The sequence below is a fragment of the Pristis pectinata genome, chromosome 12 (genome assembly GCF_009764475.1).
Source record: "Pristis pectinata isolate sPriPec2 chromosome 12, sPriPec2.1.pri, whole genome shotgun sequence".
Lineage (NCBI taxonomy): Eukaryota > Metazoa > Chordata > Chondrichthyes > Rhinopristiformes > Pristidae > Pristis > Pristis pectinata.
In genome coordinates, this window is record NC_067416.1 from 4,966,237 (window position 1) to 4,985,036 (window position 18,800).

Consider the following 18,800-nt stretch of genomic DNA (forward strand, 5'->3'; position numbering starts at 1 on the left):
TGAGTTCCTCTAGCTTCTTCTACTTTTGCCTCAGTAGCGGAGATCTGACACTGGGACATTGGTGTACTGAGGATAGAAGTTATACAATCATTGGTTCATAGGGAAGTACAGCAGGGAAAAAGGCCCTTCAGCCCACTTGCTGGACCATCAACCACCCATTTACAGTAATCTCATTTCATTCTCCCCACATTCCCATTATCTCCCACCAGATTCTTCCACTCACCTACACTCTCGGGGCTATTTACAGCGGCCAATTAACCTGTCAACCCATACGTCTTTGGGATGTGGGAGGAGACCAGAGCACCTGAGGGGGAAACCCACACGATCACAGGGAGAACATGCAGACTCCACAAACGGACAGCGCCAGAGGTCAGGATTGAACCTAGGTCGCTGGAGCTGCGAGGAAGCTGCTCTACTTTACGCGCCACTGGTGGGGAAGATCAAGGGGCTGGGGTGTGCAACCTTAAACAAGTGTGGATCAAGGGGAGTAGATGTTTTGAGTTCTCCTGTCCTATCCACAAGGCACAAGTCAGGAGGGGGAGGGAATACTCTCCACTTGCCTGGATGAGTGCAGTTCCAGCAACTCTCAAGATGTTCTGCACCGTCCAGGACAATGTGACCTGTTTGACTGGCAACCCATCCACCAACCTAAACACTCCCTCCCTACACCTCTGCTGCACAGTGGCTGCAGTATGTACCATCTACAAACGCGCTGCAGTTACTCACCCAGACTCCCAAACCTTTGACCTCCACATCCAAGGAGGATAAAAGGAGCAGGTACAGGGGAACACCTCCACAGGACGGTATTCAACCCCCGATTTGGAAATCTCAAATTCAAAGTCAAAATCGAGTTTATTGTCACATGCACGTCCATGTGAGCACAGGTGCAATGAAAAACTTACTTGCAGCAGCTTCACAGGCACAGAGCATCAGAAAAGCAGCATTCACAAGAAAAACATAAATTAAACAATTTTTGTTTAATTTATATTAAATTATATGGTGGAGGGAGGGATTGTTTAGGTTGATGGATGGGTTGCCAATCAAATGGGTCACATTGTCCTGGACGGTGCAGAATATCTTGAGAGTTGCTGGAACTGCACTCATCCAGGCAAGTGGAGAGTATTCCCTCCCCCTCCTGACTTGTGCCTTGTGGATAGATGACAGTTAGAACAAAAAAATAACAAAGTCCATTTTAGTGCAAAGTGATCAAAGTGGTCATAGTGTTGCTAAACTGTAGCGATTAGGGCCGTGCTGGTTGGTTCAAGAACCAAATGGTCGAAGGGAAGTAGCTGCTCTTGAACCTGGTGGTGTGGGACTTCAGGCTTCTGTACCTCCTGCCCGATGGGAGCTGTGAGAAGATGGCACGGCCCGGATGGTGGGGATCTTTGATGATGGATGTTGCCTTCTTGAGGCAGCGCCTCCTGTAGATACTCCCGATGGTGGGGAGGGATGTGCCCGTGATGTATTGGGCAGAGTCCACTACTCTCTGCAGCTTCTCATGTTCCTGCCCATTCCATTGCTGTTCCTTCATTGCCACTGGATCGGAATCCTGGAACTCCCTCCCCAACAGCACTGTGGGGGCAACTTCACCAGAAGGACTGCAGTGGTTCAAGAAGGCGGCTCACTCACACCTTCTCCAGGGCAATTAGGGATGGACAATAAATGCTGATCTTACCAGTGTAAATAGAAAGAAAACCCTTTTCCATTCCAGTCCATTATTAGTCGCAATGTGCATCTACTCTACCACTGCAATGACAATAATTTGGGATTTAAACAGAACGTTTACATGATAAGTGGATTGATTGACTGACCAGAACAGAGAACCAGAATGAATGAGTAAATCATAATCTTCTATACCTCTATCAGGTCACCCCTCAACCTCCTTCACTCCAGGGAAAACAAGCCAGGCCTCTCCAATCTCTCCCCATAACTAAAGTCCTCCAATTCAGGCAACATCTGGTGACTCTCCTCTGCACTCTCTCCAGTGCAACCACATCCTTCCTACAGTGTGGTGACTAGAACTGCACACAGTACTCCAGGTGTGGCCTAACCAGTGCTTTGAAAAGTTGTAACCCAACATCCCAACTCTCATATTCTCTGCCCCTTCTCAGAGAATGATAGGTGTGATTGCAAAGTTTTGCAGGGCAGGACCATGGAGACAGGTGCCACATTAAGATCAGATAAGATTTCTTTATTAGTCACATGTACATCGAAACACACAGTGAAATGTGTCTTTTGCGTAGAGTGTTCTGGGGGCAGCCCGCAAGTGTCGCCATACTTCTGGTGCCAACATAGCACGCCCACAACTTCCTAACCCGTACGTCTTTGGAATGTGGGAGGAAACCGGAGCACCCGGAGGAAACCCACGCAGACACGGGGAGAACGTACAAACTCCTTACAGACAGCGGCTGGAATTGAACCTGGGTTGCTGGCGCTGTAAGGCGTTATACTAACCGCTACACTACCGTGCCTGCCTAATTAAAGGTGCTATATAAATGCAAGTTGTTTGTTTCATTGATCTAGTGGACCCTGCACACTTGCTGTGAGTTGCCGGAGGTTCAAGTAACTTGGCCGAATTGTTTGTTAGTTGAGGGGATACTCGGGAGAGGCAAGTGGAGTCAGGTTTAAGTTGGACACTGACTGAGTGGGTGTTACCGGTTGTGATTAATGAACTTTCCATTGTTCTTTGACAGGCCCTGACAGTGTCCAATGCCACCCGGAAGGAGTCCACTGTAGGGGAGATTGTGAACTTGATGGCTGTGGACGCACAGAGGTTCAATGACGTCACGAACTTCATCCATCTGCTGTGGTCAGCCCCGCTTCAGATTGTGATCGGCATCATCTTTCTGTGGCAGGAGCTGGGGCCTTCGGTCCTGGCTGGGTTTGCGGTCATGATCTTCCTCATTCCCATCAATGGAGTGCTGGCCAGTAAAAGCAGAGCCCTGCAGGTAACGAAGCGTCGTTCTGAAGTGGCCTTTGTCAAGGTTAGTCGGGGATGTCGTGGGCCCAGGGGAGGGGCTGCAGACGGGCAACTGACTACCCAGAGGAGCACCTCGGATACAGTTCAAGTTCAAGTGTACTGTCATGGGCATACGCACCCAGGGTATAAGTGCCATGAAAATTAGCTTTTTGTGGCAGCAGCACAGTACGTTACAGACATGAACATAAACAGAATTAGAATCAGATTTACTAGCACTGACATATGACGTGAAATGTCCTGTTTTGCGTCAGCAGTACAGTGCACAGACAAAAATCTATAAATTACAGAAATAAATAGTGCAAAAACAAATGAGGTAGTGTTCATGGGTTCATGGACCGTTCAGAAGTCTGATGGTGGAGGGGAAGCTGTTCCTGAATCGTTGAGTGTGGGTCTTCAGGCTCCTGTACCTCCTCCCCGATGGTAGTAACGAGAAGAGGGCATGTCCCGGATGGTGAGGGTCCTCAGTGATGGATGCCGCCTTCTCGAGGCACCGCCTCTTGAAGGTGTCCTCGGTGGCTGGGAGGGCTGTGCCCGCGATGAAGCTGGCTGAGTCTACAACCCTCTGCAGCCTCTTACAATCCTGTGCGTTGGAGCCTCCATACCAGGCGGTGATGAAACCAGTCAGAATGCTCTCCACCGTACATCTATAGAAACTTGTAAGGGTCTTTGTTGACATACCAAATCTCCTCAAGCTCCTTAACGAAGTAAAACTGCTGACATGCCTTCTTCATGACTGTATCAATTATTTTCCTCAACTGCGCTTTGATGCTTCCCCAACTTACTTCAGTCTGTGTTCTTCTGTCATTGACTCTTCCGCTAAAGGAATGGGCTGCTCCTGATCACCCTTTACTGACCCTGTTAGCAAAGCCTACGTTCCATGAGTAAGCCTTTGTCATCCGCAAGAGATAAGGGAACAGACTTCCCAGAGATAATAAAAAAATTGTGTGTACTGCCAAACCCCTCTCCTTTGTATCCAGTGCATCCCCCAAATAAACATAACGTTCTAAAAAACTAACATGTATTGATGAACACATTTCAATATTTAAATACATAAATGATGTTAGCTAACAAACCACTTCTAATTAAACACAGCAGTGATTGGCTTTTGAAATCACAAGGTGCAGGTGTGCAGACTTAGGCCCCTCTCTATTTGAACAGTACCCATTGGGGAGCCACTTGACGTAAGTGGTCAGGAAAATGGTCACTGTATTTAAACTTGCATTGATATCAGTTTGGACTTTTGTGTGTCAAAGGGCCTGTTTCTGTGCTGTATGACTCATGACTGAACTAAGTATCCCATCGCTATGGGCAGCATTGTGTCTCACAGCTCCAGCGACCCGGGTTCAATCCTGACCTCCAGTACTGCGTAGAGTTTGCATGTTCTCCCTGAGACCACGCGGGTTTCCTCTGGGTGCTCGGGTTTCCTCCCACATCCCATAGACGTGCAAGTTGGTAGGTTGGTTGACCACTGTAAATTGTCCCTTGTGTGTAGATGAGTGGTAGAATCTGGGGTGGGGGGGGAGTTGATAGGACTGTGGGGAGAACAAAGTAAGATTAGCGTAGGGTTAGTATAATGGGTGCTTGATAGTCAGTGCAGACTGCATGGGCCAAAGGGCCTATTTACGTGCTGTATGACTCCATGCCACCATTCCAAGTTGGCTGGCCTGAACTTTGCCCAAGGGTTGCCAAATCCACTCGGACCTATTGTTAGGGGTTTACCATAGGACCATAGAACAGTGCAGCACAATACAGGCCCTTCGGCCCACAATGTTGTGCCGACCTTTAAATCTCGCCTAATACTATCTAACCCCTTCCTCCCACATATCCCTCTATTTTAAATTCCTCCAAATGCTTATCTAGTAATCTCTTGAATTTGACCAATGTACCTGCCTCCAGCACCGCCCCAGGCAGCGCATTCCACGCCCCAACCACTCTCTGGGTAAAAAACCTTCCTCTGATATCTCCCCTGGACATCCCACCCATTACTTTAAAGCCACAGCCTCCCTCCCCCTTGTCTCCCAGGGCAACCAGACCCATAGTGCCCACCCTCCCTCATCTTATTGGACAGTACACAAGCTCATGACTGGATGATTGGATGATGTGCGGCTGTCAATCAAACAGGCAGAGCTGGGCAGAGTGACCTGTTGCTGTTGTCTCAGTGCTGTTCCAGCTCAGTCCCAGAAGGTACTCAGAGAGCGGGAGCACGATACTCAGTGAGATTATTACCAACAATCTTAACTTGATCTCCTATTTCGACAGGTGAAAAACATGAAGCACAAAGACCGGCGGATGAAATTAATGAATGATATTCTGAGCGGGATTAAGGTAATTTCCATACGGGGGACCCAGGCTGGAAGGTTGACAATGAATGGGAGACGGGAGTGACAGTGTGAGGGTCGGAGGTGTTGATCCTCAAGGTGGTGAGGAGATCCCAGCCACCGGTTGTCTATACCCCATGGTCACGTGTCACAGAGTCATAGAGAGATACAGCATGGAAACAGGCCATTCAGCCTGTTGAATTCGTGCTGACCGTCAACCACCCATTTATACCAATCCTACGTTAATCCCATCTTTCTCGTTTTCCCCAGATTCCCATCGACCTCCCCCAGATTCTACCACTCACCTACACACTGGGGACAAGCCGATTAATCTACTAACCTCCACGTCAGTGGGAGGAAACCAGAGCACCCGGAGGAAACCTAGACCCACACGGGCACAGGGAGAACGTGCAAGCTCCGCACAGACAGTGCCCGAGGTCAGATTTGAACCCGGGTCTCTGGCGCTGTGGGGCAGCGGTTTTACCAACGGCACCACTCTGCCACCCTATTGCCTGAACATATTAGTGAGCACAAGGACAGAAGTAATCAGAGGAAGGGCAAGATCTTTGGCCCCTTGCCTTTAAAAAGGGTCATAGATGTCCCAGACTCTTGAAACAGCCACACTATTCCATCACAGAAAGAGGAAAAGATTCGTATTGGTCTTGGTTTATTATTGTCACTTGTACCGAGGTACAGTGAAAAACTTGCCTTGCATACCAATCATACAGGTCAATTCATTACACAGTGCAGTTACATTGAGTTAGTACAGAGTGCATTGAGGTAGTACAGGTAAAACCAATAACAGTACAGAGTAAAGTGTCACAGCTACAGAGAAAGTGCAGTGCAATAAGGTGCAAGGTCACAACAAGGTAGATCGTGAGGTCAAAGTCCATCTCGTCGTACAAGGGAACCGTTCGATAGTCTTATCACAGTGGGGTAGAAGCTGTCCTTAAGTCTGGTGGTACGTGCCCTCAGGCTCCTGTATCTTCTACCCGATGGAAGAGGAGAGAAGAGAGAATGACCCAGGTGGGTGGGGTCTTCGATTATGCTGGCTGCTTCACCAAGACAGCGAGAGGTAATGACAAGAGTCCAAGGAGGGGAGGCTGGTGTCCGTGATGCGCTGGGCTGTGTCCACAAGTCTGCAGCTTCTTGCGGTCCTGGGCAGAGCAGTTGCCGAACCAAGCCATGATGCATCCCGATCGGATGCTATGGTGCATTGGTAAAAGTTGGTGAGAGTCACAGGGGACAAACCAAATTTCTTTAGCCTCCTGAGGAAGTAGAGGCGCTGGTGAGCTTTCTTGGCCGTGGCATCTTCATGATTTGAAGGATGTGCTCAAAGATAAATACGGCGTTCCCACTGACTCCTGGGAATCCCTAGCCCATGATCAGGGTGGTATGGAGAATTTTGAGGCCATGCATCAGGAGCATAAACAGCACACAGAGTGCACCACCTCACTAACTAATCACCTGCCCACTTCATCACCCCCGTCCTGCCCTCTCTGTGGAAGACCATGGTGCAACCAGTTAGGATGCTCTCATCAGTACATCTGTAGAAGTTTGTGAGAGTGTTCGGTGACAAGCTGAACCAGGACATTCCTGCATGTGGATCTTGAGCGGGAGAGAGAAACAGGATGTGCAGGGCTTGGAGACTGCGGAGGGAAGATCTCCTAAGGAAATGTGGTGCGTGACTGGAGGTGATGGCCTGGTGTTCACTGATGGGGTCCTGGTTCAGGGAGAGGTACGAGGGGATGTTTGAGAACTGACATTTTTGGCCTCCTGTGAAATTGAGATCAGTTCACCAGAACACAGCCGCATACCCAGAATCTTGCTAATTCTTTTTTACTTTGTTAGGTTATGAAATTTTATGCCTGGGAACCATCCTTTGAACAAAAGATTTTCGAAATAAGAGAGAATGAGTTGAAAATGATAAAGAAGTCTACATACTTGCTGGCTATTGCTATTTTCCTTGTTATGTGTGCACCTTTCATGGTAAGTATTGTATGTAATATCAGGATGTCTTTTCAGTGAAAATCTTGGTATGCATCAAATGGAGAGTTAGCAACAACAATGATCTGCATTTATATTGTGCCTTTAACATAACAAAATGTCTCAAAGAGTGATGATATGGAAATGTAAGGGCAGGTAGTCCAAGAATGGGGTTTTAAAAGGTGCCTTAAAGGGGAAGAGAGATCAAAGCAGAAGGGGTTGGAGAGGGAATTCTGGAGACCAGACTGGTGAAGAATGGTCTATCTGTGGAAGTCAATAATTTCAAACACTTCACTTCTATTCTTCGGGCAACAATAACAGCTTAGAGTCACAGAGACATCTGTATGGAAACTGAGCATTTAACCCACACCATCAACCACCCACTTACACTAATCCTGCACTAATCCCATTTTATTCTCCCCACATCCCCATCAATTCCCCCAAATTCTACCACTCACCGACAGACTATGGGCAATTTACACGGCTAATTAACGTAGCAAATCGCACTGCTTTGGAATGTGGGAGGAAACTGGAGCACCCGGAGGAAACCCACACAGATACAGGGAGAGCGTGCAAACTCCACACAGACAGCACCTGAGGTCAGGATTGAACTCGGGTCTCTGGTGCTGTGAGGCAGCGGCTCAACCTGTTATAGGGCGTAAAGGGTTAGTCACTGCTGGATGACATGGGTTTTAAGGCACCCATCAAGAGTAATGGTCATTTTCTAATTACAAAGCTTGCAATGCATTGCAAATCTTTTTCAAAGACCTTTAGCAATTCCTTGCTGTTGTAAGACCTAGAATTATGCCTCTCCCCCCCCCCCCCCACCCCCGTGCGCCCAGTCCAGCAGTTTAGAGTTCAGACGTGTGGAACAGACAATTTGAGACAAAATCTTTGGAGACGAAGTCCACTTTGCTTAAAATCAGCAAGAGATTACAAGCCAGCATCCAACAGCACAGTAATCCTGCAATGCCAATTAGCAGGAAACTCAAATTATTTTGAGCAATTTAATAGGCTTCCCTTATATCACTGTCAAAGTATGCGTACAAGTTACCTCACACGCAAAACCGAAGTGATCGTAAACAAACACTCGGATACCGGAAGATGGTGAGTTTATCAGTTCCCAGGGTGTCAGTCACTAATGATCAACAAATTGCAGTTACTTCCTGACTGAAATTAGTCCCAAATCCTGTCAAAGAGTTGTAGAGTTGTACAGCACAAAACCATGTCCATACTAATCCCATCTATCTGCATTAGGAACACACACTTTTATGCTTTGCCTATTTAACTGCCTATCTAAATGACTCTCACACGTAGTGTATCTGATTCCACCACATTTGACTTTATATAGAGGTGCGTAAAAACCATGAGGGGCAAAGGCAGGGTGAAAGCACGCAGTCTTTTTCCCAGGGAAGGGGAACTGAAAACTAGAGAGGATAGGCTTAAGGTGAGAGGGGGAGGATGTAAAAGGGACCCGAGGGGCAACTTCTTCATGCGGAGGGTGGTGAGTATGTGGAATAGACGGCTACGAAAACAACGTTCAAAAGACATTTGGATAAGTATGTGGATGGGTGGGACTTAGAGGGATATGGGTCAAATGCAGGCAAGTGGGACTAGCTTGGTGGGCACCATGGTCAGCATGGACGAGATGGGCCAAAGGGCCATGCTGTGTGACTCTATGACCCTATGACTAGATATCAACTACTCGTTGCGTAAAATACTTGTCCCTCAGATCCCCTTTAAAACTCCTAACTCTCACCTAACCTATGCCCTCTTGTTTTTGATACCACTAGTGTGGACCAAAGCCTCTGACTGTCTACCCTGCCTCTTATACTCTTATATACCTCCATCAGGTCACCCCTCAGCCTCCTTCGCTCCAGGGAAAACAAGCCCAGCCTATCAAATCTCTCCCCATAACTAAAGTCCTGGTGAATCTCAGCTGCATTCTCTCCAGCACAACCACATCCTTCCTACAGCAACATATAGTTTAAAAACTGATTAGTCATTTTATGCTTGGAAAGATTAATGGCAAAATTTCTTTCACTTCTCTTTGTTCAACAACAAGTAGACCTCTTGTTGAAATACTTCTGAAAAGGTTCTTGTGTTTAAGAAACAATCCAGCTCTGATCTCCTCAGAGCTTCCGCATTATCTGTGGAAAACAACTTACAAAGTTCTTTGGCACAAAGCCCACTGATACCAAAAATCTGATCAATTTCTACAAATGGTCGAATTATAGCAGAAGCCCTCTTGCAGGTCTGAACCTGGTTTTGCATGCCTGTGAAGAACGAGGACAAGATCTTGCAAGGTCTGTGATGGTGGTGTGTTGTGGCAGAGATCTCATTGCATGGACCCTCTTGTGAAACAGCTCATCAAAGCAGGGCTGTCGACTTGATGCAAAGTGCCTCCACTGATAGCGCCACTGCCTGAGCAGGGTCCTGAGTGACCTGCCGCACTCCCTCATTTCATTTCAGCAACAGTCTCTGTACTTCTCCAGAAGTTGAGACTAGTTGTCTTAAATAAAAGCGTTGAAATCCAGTAACAATTCTGCAGTCGTCATAGACTGGTTCACTCTTTCCTTTGACCACTTTTTTTGGTAACTTCTTAATTTTGTCTCGCATGATCTTGCACACATCTTGTTGCCCCATTTCCACCCAAGCTTGGTCTCGCCAATGACCAGCTACCCTGCAGGTCGACAAGGCCAGGCAGCATTTGAAAGCCAAACTTAGCCTTCTGAAAGCAAAATGTAAATTCTGGATGTCTCCATTTACTGTCCGTGCAGAGTGTTATTGGTGGAAAGGAATGATAATTCCCAGCAGGAGGTAGGGTTTGGCTTTTGTTGGTGAGTACTAGACCATGAGGATGTCCTAAAGTTCTGCAGAAACAATGAAGAGCATTTTTGAGCTCACAGTTGTGATGTAGAATACACAAGAGTCAGTTTGCTCCCAGCAAACTCCCACAAACAACAAAGAAGGCTCATTAGCATCTTCTCAAGGGTCATCTGGTTTAGATATTTGGATATTTATTTATTAGTCACATGTACATCGAAATACATGGTGAAATACGTCTTTTTTGCGTTTCTAAGAATGTGCTGGGGGCAGCCCACATGTGTTGCCACGCTTCTGGTGCCAACATAGCATGCCCACAGCTCCTAACCCGTACGTCTTTGGAATGTGGGAGGAAACCAGAGCACCAGGAGGAAACCCATGAAGACACGGGGAGAACACACAAACTCCTTACAGGCAGCAGTGGGAATTGAATCCAGGTCGCTGGCACTGTAATAGCATTATGTGTTAGCTCCTACATTACTAGTGGTGTCCATGTCCCAAGGATGGATGAAAACCAGGCAGCTTTACTGGTTGCCTGCTGTGGGTTGATAAGGTTGGAAAGTACCGTGTGATGATCCAATTCCATGTTCCATAGGTTTCTCTGGTCAGCTTTGCTGTCTATCTTGCCGTCGACAAGAACAACGTTTTGGATGCTGGAAAGGCATTCACTTCCATCTCGCTCTTCAACATACTGAGGTTTCCTCTGGCGATGATACCCATACTCATCTCATCGATAACCCAGGTACGATCTGTAGAAATTAATCTGATATTCTGAAACCCATTATCTCGAGGAGTAGTTACACAGCCTCCACTGGTGGCTGAGAAAGAACAAAAGACCGCTACGATGCAATTAATATCCAGGTCAGACTCTGGTGACCAAACGACAAGCCCAATGGAACCTGATGGAACCTGGAACAGAGAACATAGAACAGTACAGCACAGAACAGGTCCTTCGGCCCACAATGTTGTGCTCACATAGCTATTCCCTCCTACCTACAGAATGCCCATCTGCCTCCATTTTCCTCTCATTCATGTGCTTATCCGAGCCCCTCTTAAAACCCCCAATGAATTTGCCTCCACCACCCTATCAGGCAACGCATTCCAGGCACCTACCACTCTCTGAGTAAAAAACGTACCCTTCACGTTTGCTCCGAACCTACCCCCTCTCACTTTAAATGCATGCCCTCTGGTATTGGATCGCTCAATAATGGGAAAAAGATATTGCTTGTGCACCCTATCTATGCCCCTCATAATTTTATACACTTCCAACAGATCACCCCTCAGCCTCTGCCGCTCCAGAGAAAAGAGCCCAAGTTTGTCCAGCCTCTCCTGATAGCACATGCCCTCTAATCCAGGCAGCATCCTAGTAAACCTCCTCTGCACCCTCCCTAAAGCCTCGACATCCTCCCTATAGAGAGGTGACCAGAATTGCACGCAATACTCTAAATGCGGCCTAACCAGAGTTTTATAGAGATGCATCTAACTTCTTGACTCCTGTGCTCTATACCTCGATTAATGAAAGCAAGCATTCCATAAGCCTTCTTAACCACCCTGTCTACCTGTGTAGCCACTTTCAATGAACCTGGAGTTTAATTCGGGTAAATACAACGTGTTGCACTTTGGGCAGACAAATGAGGGTAGGGCTTTCACAGTCAATGGTAGAGCTCTGGGGAGTGTTGTAGAACAGAGGGACCTAGGAGTACAAGTACATGGTTCTTTGAAAGTGGCGTTGCAGGTAGACAGGGTGGTGAAGAAGGCTTTTGGCACATTAGCCTTCATCAGTCACAGCACTGAATATAGAAGTTGGCATGTCATGTTGCAGTTGTACCAGACCTTGGTGAGGCCGCATCTGGAGTATTGTGTACAGTTTTGGTCACCCTGTTATAGGAAGGACGTCATTAAGCTGGAAAGAGTGCAAAGGAGATTTACGAGAATGTTGCCAGGACTCGAGGGCCTGAGTTGGAGGGAGAGGTTGGGCAGGCTGGGACTTTATTCCTTGGAGCATAGGAGACTGAGGGGTGACCTTAGATAGGTGTGTAAAATCATGTGGGGTATAGATATGGTGAATGTCTTTTTCCCAGGGTTGGGGAATCATAAACTAGAGGGCATAGGTCTAAGGTGAGAGGGGAAAGATTTAAAGGGACCTGAGGGGCAACTGCTTCATGCAAAGGGTCATGCGTGTATGGAAGGAGCTGCCAGAAGAAGTGGTTGAGACAGGTACAATAACAACATTTAAAAAATATTTGGACAGGTACATGGAAAGGAAAAGTTTAGAGGGATATGGGTCAAAAGCAGGCAAATGGGACTAGCTTGGATGGGCATCTTGGTGGGTACTGATGAGTTGAGCTGAGGGGCCTGTTTCCATGCTGTGTTGTGATTACAGAGCCAAGTCCCCTGAGTGGGATCTGATCCCACTCGGAGGGGAAGGTGTTGCCCTCTGAACCACAGCTGATCCCCAGGAGATGAGCAGTGAAGAATAGACTGGACTCTTGAGGTGTTCTGTCAAGATTTGAAGGAATCATTGATACCTCCTTAATCCAACACATGTCGTACAATTACATTATTATTTTTTCTACCCATAGGCCACTGTTTCCTGCAAACGGCTCGAAAAGTTTCTGGGAGGCAAAGACTTGGACACATCTGCAATCCAACACAATTCCAGACTCGGTAGGTTTGCTGAATAACTCAAGAGCAGTCTAGTTATTGCTAATGGCTCGAGCAAAACTGGAGTGCATTATCCATCATTGTAACAAAACAGCAGAGAACCATGAATGAATAGTCAAAGCTGTCTGAGCAAACTGGTCCTGCAGTGAGGGGTAAATTAAGCCCGTAGACAACCTATCGGTTGTTAACCCAAACGTCTCTGCAAAGGGTGAAAAGCCAGTTCCTAGTGAAGGTATAACAACCTTAAGTCAACAGGAGTAACGAGCTGTAGGAGAACAAGCCCAGCAGATAACTAATGGTAGACAACTAGTCCGAGCTGTCACCACAGCAAGCAGAGGTCAGTGTCCCCCTCCGTGGAGGCAATCCCTAGTGTAGGTCACTCGTCCAACTCAACAACTACAGTCCAATGTCCAGAGTCGTCTCTCACCTCTGACGACGTTCCCGTTTACGTCTGTGGTGAGATCCAAAACTCTTAGGCTTCCGGCATGAGTCAAATGGATGAAAAGTGTTCTCACTCTGAGGTTGCCTGGACAACATGTCCCAGTGACACCTGATCCATAGTCTTGGTAACACAAGACAAACATGGTGCAAAGGTAGAAGGGTCGTTGACTCTGGGGTATGGAGCTCCTGATAAAACCTGATGAATGATGGCTATCTGCTGAGATCTCACATCCTGGTAACTGCCAGTCTATTTTCTAGCTATAACTGAGGCCGTCTATTGGTTTTATCGATACATTGCAATGATCTTGACTTGGAAACACAGGGCATTAATCTCAGAGTTGGAAACAAAGGGAGAAGTGACGAGATCAGGAGAACAAGGAAGATTTGAGTACAAGATCAAGGACAGAGTCATAGAGTCATACAGCAGGAAACAGGCCCTTCGGCCCAACCGGTCCATGCCAACCAAGATTCCCATCTAAGCTAGTCCCATTTGCCTACCTTTGGCCACTATCCCTCTAAACCTTTCCTATCCATGTACCTGTCCAAGTACCTTTTAAATGTTGTTAATGTACCTGCCTCAACCACTTCCTCTGGCAGCTCATTCTAATACGGACCACCCTCTGGGTGAAAAAGTTGCCCCTCAAGTTCCTATTAAATCTCTCCCCTTTCACCGTAAACCTATACCCTCTAGTTCTTGATTCCCCAACCCTGGGAAAAAGGTCTGTGCGCATTCACCCTATCTATGCCCCTCATGATTTTATACACCCCTATAAGGTCACCCATCATTCTCCTATGCTCTGAGGAATAAAGTTCTAGCCTGCCCAACCTCTCTCCATAACTCAGTCCCTCAAGTCCTGGCAACATCTTTGTAAATCTTTTCCGCTCCTCGTAAGTCTTTCCTGCAGGATGTCTGACTACAGTTATACAGGGCCTTCTTCTATACCTTGACAACCTATGAACTGATAGATTGTGTACTGTGATTGATCATGAATCATTGACATTTGTTGGGTGTGAAAGGGATAAGGTTTTGTCTGTCTTTTCCCCCAGATTCGGCAATCAGCTTCTCAGATGCGTCCTTCTCGTGGGACAAAAGTGGAGATCCAACTATTAAGGAGTAAGTTGTCCTCATGGGAATGTGGAACCTATTAATCTACCTTGTAAAGCAGCTTTGAAGGAAAATGAGGGAAAATAGGGAACTCCAGGACAGTTAGACGGACATCAGTTGCCAGAAAAAATCCTGGAGTCTGTTCTAAAGTATCTGGACCCTCAGAAAATCATCCCCTGATTTAGCAAGGCCTTCTAAAAACTTTCACCTAATCTAGTAGAGTCATACAGCATAGAAACAGGCCCTTCAGCCCAACACACCCATGCTGTCCTTTTTGCCCATCCCTTTTGTCTGCATTGGAACCATACTCTTCTATGCCTTGCCTATTTGTGTCTAAATGCCTCTTAAACATAGCGATTTTATCTGATTCCACCACTTCCTCTGGCAGCATGTTCCAGATATCAGCCACTCTCTGTGGAAAAAACATCCCTCAGATCCCCTTTAAACCACCTTCCTCTCATCTTAAGCCTATCCTTCTTGATTTTGATCCTACAACTATGGGGAAAAGATTTTGACTATCTACCCTGTCTGTGGCTCCCATAATTTTAGGACAGTCGAATATTTGGGTCGAGGCCCTTCAGTCCAGATGAAGGGTCTTGACTCGAAAAATGTTGACTGTCCATTTCCCTCCACGGATGCTGCCTGACCTGCTGAGTTCCTCCAGCATCTTGTTTCTTGCTCCAGACTCCAGCCTCTGCAGTCTCTTGCATCTCTTATAATTTTATATACTTCCGTTAGGTCACCCCTTCAAACCCCTTCGCTCCAGGGAAAACAAGCCCAGCCTATCCAATCTTTCCCCCTAACTAAAGTCCTCCAATCCAGGCAACATCCTGGAGAATCTGGTCTGCCCTCTCTCCAGTACAACCACATCCTTCCTATAGTGTGGTGACCAGAACTGCACACAATACTACTTAATGCCAGGATACATGAGCAGGTCACCTCGTTATAGGATGTGGAAGCTTTAGAGAGGGTGCAGAGGAGATTTATCAGGATGTTGCCTGGATTGGAGAGCATGTCTTATGAGGATAGGTTGAGTGAGCTTGGGCTTTTCTCTTTGGAGAGAAGGAGGATGAGAGGTGACTTGATAGAGGTGTACAAGATGATAAGGCATAGATCGAGTGGACAATCAGAGACTTTTTCCCAGGGCGACAATGGCTAACATGAGGGGACATAATTTTAAGGTGATTGGAGGAAGATATAAGGGGGATGTCAGGGGCAAGTTTTTTTACACGGAGAGCGGTGGGTGCGTGGAACGCACTGCCGGCAGAGGTTGTGGGGGCAGATACATTAGGGACATTTAAGAGGCTCTTAGATAGACACATGAATGATAGAGAAATGGGGGGCTGTGTGGGAGGGAAAGGTTAGATAGATCTTAGAGCAGGATAAAATGTCAGCACAACATTATGGGCTGTAATGTTCTGTGTTCTAAAAGCAAATGTACCATTTTTGAAGGAATATGCAAGGTCCCACATGAAAGGTTGTGACATGAAATAGCAGTGCATGAGATTGGAAGTCAAATATTAGCACATATGAGGATTCGTTAATGTACAGAAGAGACTAGAACTAAAGGGTAGATTTTCGGGGTAATTACCTGGGAGAGTGAACTGAGCCTTGATGTGGCCGGGGTAGCATGGAATGAAAGAATTACAGGCAGAAATGTAAAAGAACTTGTTTCAAGTGTGATGGGTCTAGACAAATTAAAGAAAAGACATTTCCCGTGGCTGACAGGTTGATTGCAGAGTTAAGCTGATTAGGAAAAGAACCAGAGAGGTTTTATGGAAGTGGCTAGGATTTGGAATGGTGGTGCATGGTGGGGTTGATACATTTGCAAAAGAGGGACTGAATAAGGAGGTTAAGGAGGAAAATTGAACTTGAACTTGAAAATTTATATCGATGTGACAATAAAGCAGGCGAGTGGGAGTATCGGGATGCTCTCTGAAAGTCAGTGCAGGGTTGATGGGATGAATGGGCTTCTGTACTGCATCACACTGTGAATCTTTGGAGAAAAAATGGCATTTAATTACAGAAGTAACGATCATCTAATGACAGGAGTAACAAGGTCTTACTGCAATTGTATAGCACCTTGGTAAGCCTACACCTGGAGATTTGGGCACAGTTTTGGTCTCCTTACTGAAGGAAGGATGTACTTGCCATAGAGAGAGTGCAGCGCAGGTTTCTTAGATTAGTTTCAGAGATGGTGGGTTTGTCCTGTGAGGAGTCATAGAGTCATACAGCATGGAAACAGGCCCTTCGGCCCAACTTGTCCATGCCAACTGTGTTGCCCAGCGGGCTTGTCCCATCTGCCTGCGTTTGGCCCATAGCCCTCTAAACCTCTCCTATCCATGTACTTATCTAGATGGCTTTCAAATGTTACTAATGTGCCCGCCTCAACCACTATTTCTGGCAGCTCGTTCCAAATACGCACCACTCTCAGCATGTTCTTGATTTGAGGAAGCTGTATTCTCTAAAAAACTGAGAAAAGATCTTATCAAAACAAACAAACTTCTGAAAGGGTTTGACAGCTGGATGCAGGGAGGATGCTTCTCCTGGCTGCGGGGTCAAGTCTAGGAACAGGAGGGCAAAGTTCAAAAACATGGAGTAGGCCATTTAAGATGGAGCTGAGAAATATCTTCACTGAGAATGTTTGGGATTCTCTTCCCTGGACTGCTGTGGAAGATCACTTGTGTTCATTTTAAATATCATTATATTTTAGATTTCTGGACATTGAGAGAATCAAGGGATATGGGGAGAGGGCTGGGAAATGTCACTGAGGTAGAAGCTCCTGATGAGTGGGGAACAGTCTCAAAGGGCTGAAAGGCCTCCTGCTTCTCTTATATCTTAAATTCTTATGATTTTGTGACCTTGGGTTTATTCCTGACATCAAAGCATTTCAATACCCTTCACATACATGAATTGCTTTTTTGTCATAATGCCTGAGTAACTCCAGCCAACTACCTGCCACAAACCAGTTGGATAAATAACTAGGTAATCTGTTTCTGCAGTGCTGGTTGAGAGAGACAGGATGACCACTGAGAGGAACTCCCCACTAAATAGTAGCCATGGGATTTCTTTATTCAATGCAGGCAGCATACAGAGCCTTGGGGAATGACCAATGTAGCACTCCCTCAGTAACTCACTGGATTTCGTGCTTGAATGCCTGGAATGAGAATTGAACCCACAGCCAGCACATTCAGAGGTGAGCAAGCTTCCCACTTTGGTCACAGGAACACTCAACCTCCATGAGAAGGTAACTGAATGGATGACACAAGTGAAAGTAAAGTGGAATGATTTGACAGAGACACCAGAGACTGTAGATGCTGAAATCTGGAGCAACGAACAATCTGCTGGAAGAACTCAGCAGGTCGGGCAGCATCTGTAGAGGGTTTGCATCAGTCCTGATGCAGGGTTTCGACCTGGAACATCGACAATTCCTTTCCTCCCACAGATGCTGCTCGACCCGCTGAGTTCTTTCAGCAGATTGGTCCGATTTGATCATCATTACAGACAGGGTTGCAATGCGACCAAGCCTGGAAACTGGATATTCCAGGGCATTTAACATTTTGGAAGGATAATTAGGAGGGAAAAGGAAGTGGAGAAGCTTAGCGGGGAACGCTTCTACCTCTGGGGAAATGGGAAACACTTAAAGGTCAAAGTCAAAGTTTATTGCCATATGCACAAGTACATGTGTGCTCAGGTGCAGCAAAAGGTTTACTTGCAGCAGCATCACAGGCACATAGCATTAGAGACATAACGTGCAGAAGAAAAACATAAATTAAATATAAATTATACAAGAAGGACACAATTAGAACAAACAAAGTCCGTTGTAGTGCAAAATGGACACTTCTGAAGGAGGTGGGGTAGCTCATTGGGGAGAACTTCTACCTCTGAGACAGAAGGTCCTAGAGACTTAAACACAAGGATCTAGCTGCCGCTCCCAGTGAGGACCTCTGGAAGACCCAATGTCCAATGCGACATTAACCCCATCTGCTTCCTCCAGTGGTAGGTTGGAGTGTCTCAAAGAGCCAGGGAGTTCTCCCCACTTGCCTAATTAGTACCACAAAAATAAATGATCTGGTTGTTATCATGCAGTTGGTTGTCAGAGCTTGCTAAGAACATAAGAACACAAGAAACTAAGAGCAGGAGTAGACCACTCAGAACCTCAAGCCTGCCCCACCGTTCAATACGATCGTGGACTCATTTCCTATTCGAGACCTCAATTCTCATATCTTTCTACCTCCTCTTTAAATACCCCCAATGATCGCACCTCCACAACCCTCCAGGGCAGAGAATTCCAACGATTCACCACCACTGCAAGAAGAAGTTCTGACTCACCTCAGTTTTAAATGACCGCCCCCTAACCTTGTAACTGTGTCCCCCTTGTTCGACTTTCTGCTACTCATGGAGACGTCCCAAAGGACATAGGTCAGTGGGAAAATGGTTCACTTGAATGGCGCTAGAGAAAGGTAAGTTTAGCCAGTCT

The 18,800-nt window shown here is 46.5% G+C and overlaps 1 protein-coding gene across 1 annotated transcript in view; it reads left to right on the forward strand.

The window, feature by feature from the left end:
• abcc2 (ATP-binding cassette, sub-family C (CFTR/MRP), member 2) overlaps positions 1–18,800 on the forward strand; it is an 84,047-nt gene that overhangs the window by 26,021 nt on the left and 39,226 nt on the right. Inside the window, exons 10-15 of the mRNA XM_052027106.1 lie at positions 2,694–2,948; positions 5,240–5,305; positions 7,150–7,287; positions 10,706–10,852; positions 12,693–12,777; positions 14,263–14,329. Of these exons, the coding sequence (XP_051883066.1) occupies positions 2,694–2,948; positions 5,240–5,305; positions 7,150–7,287; positions 10,706–10,852; positions 12,693–12,777; positions 14,263–14,329 (758 nt within the window). The remainder of the gene's footprint in view (positions 1–2,693; positions 2,949–5,239; positions 5,306–7,149; positions 7,288–10,705; positions 10,853–12,692; positions 12,778–14,262; positions 14,330–18,800) is intronic.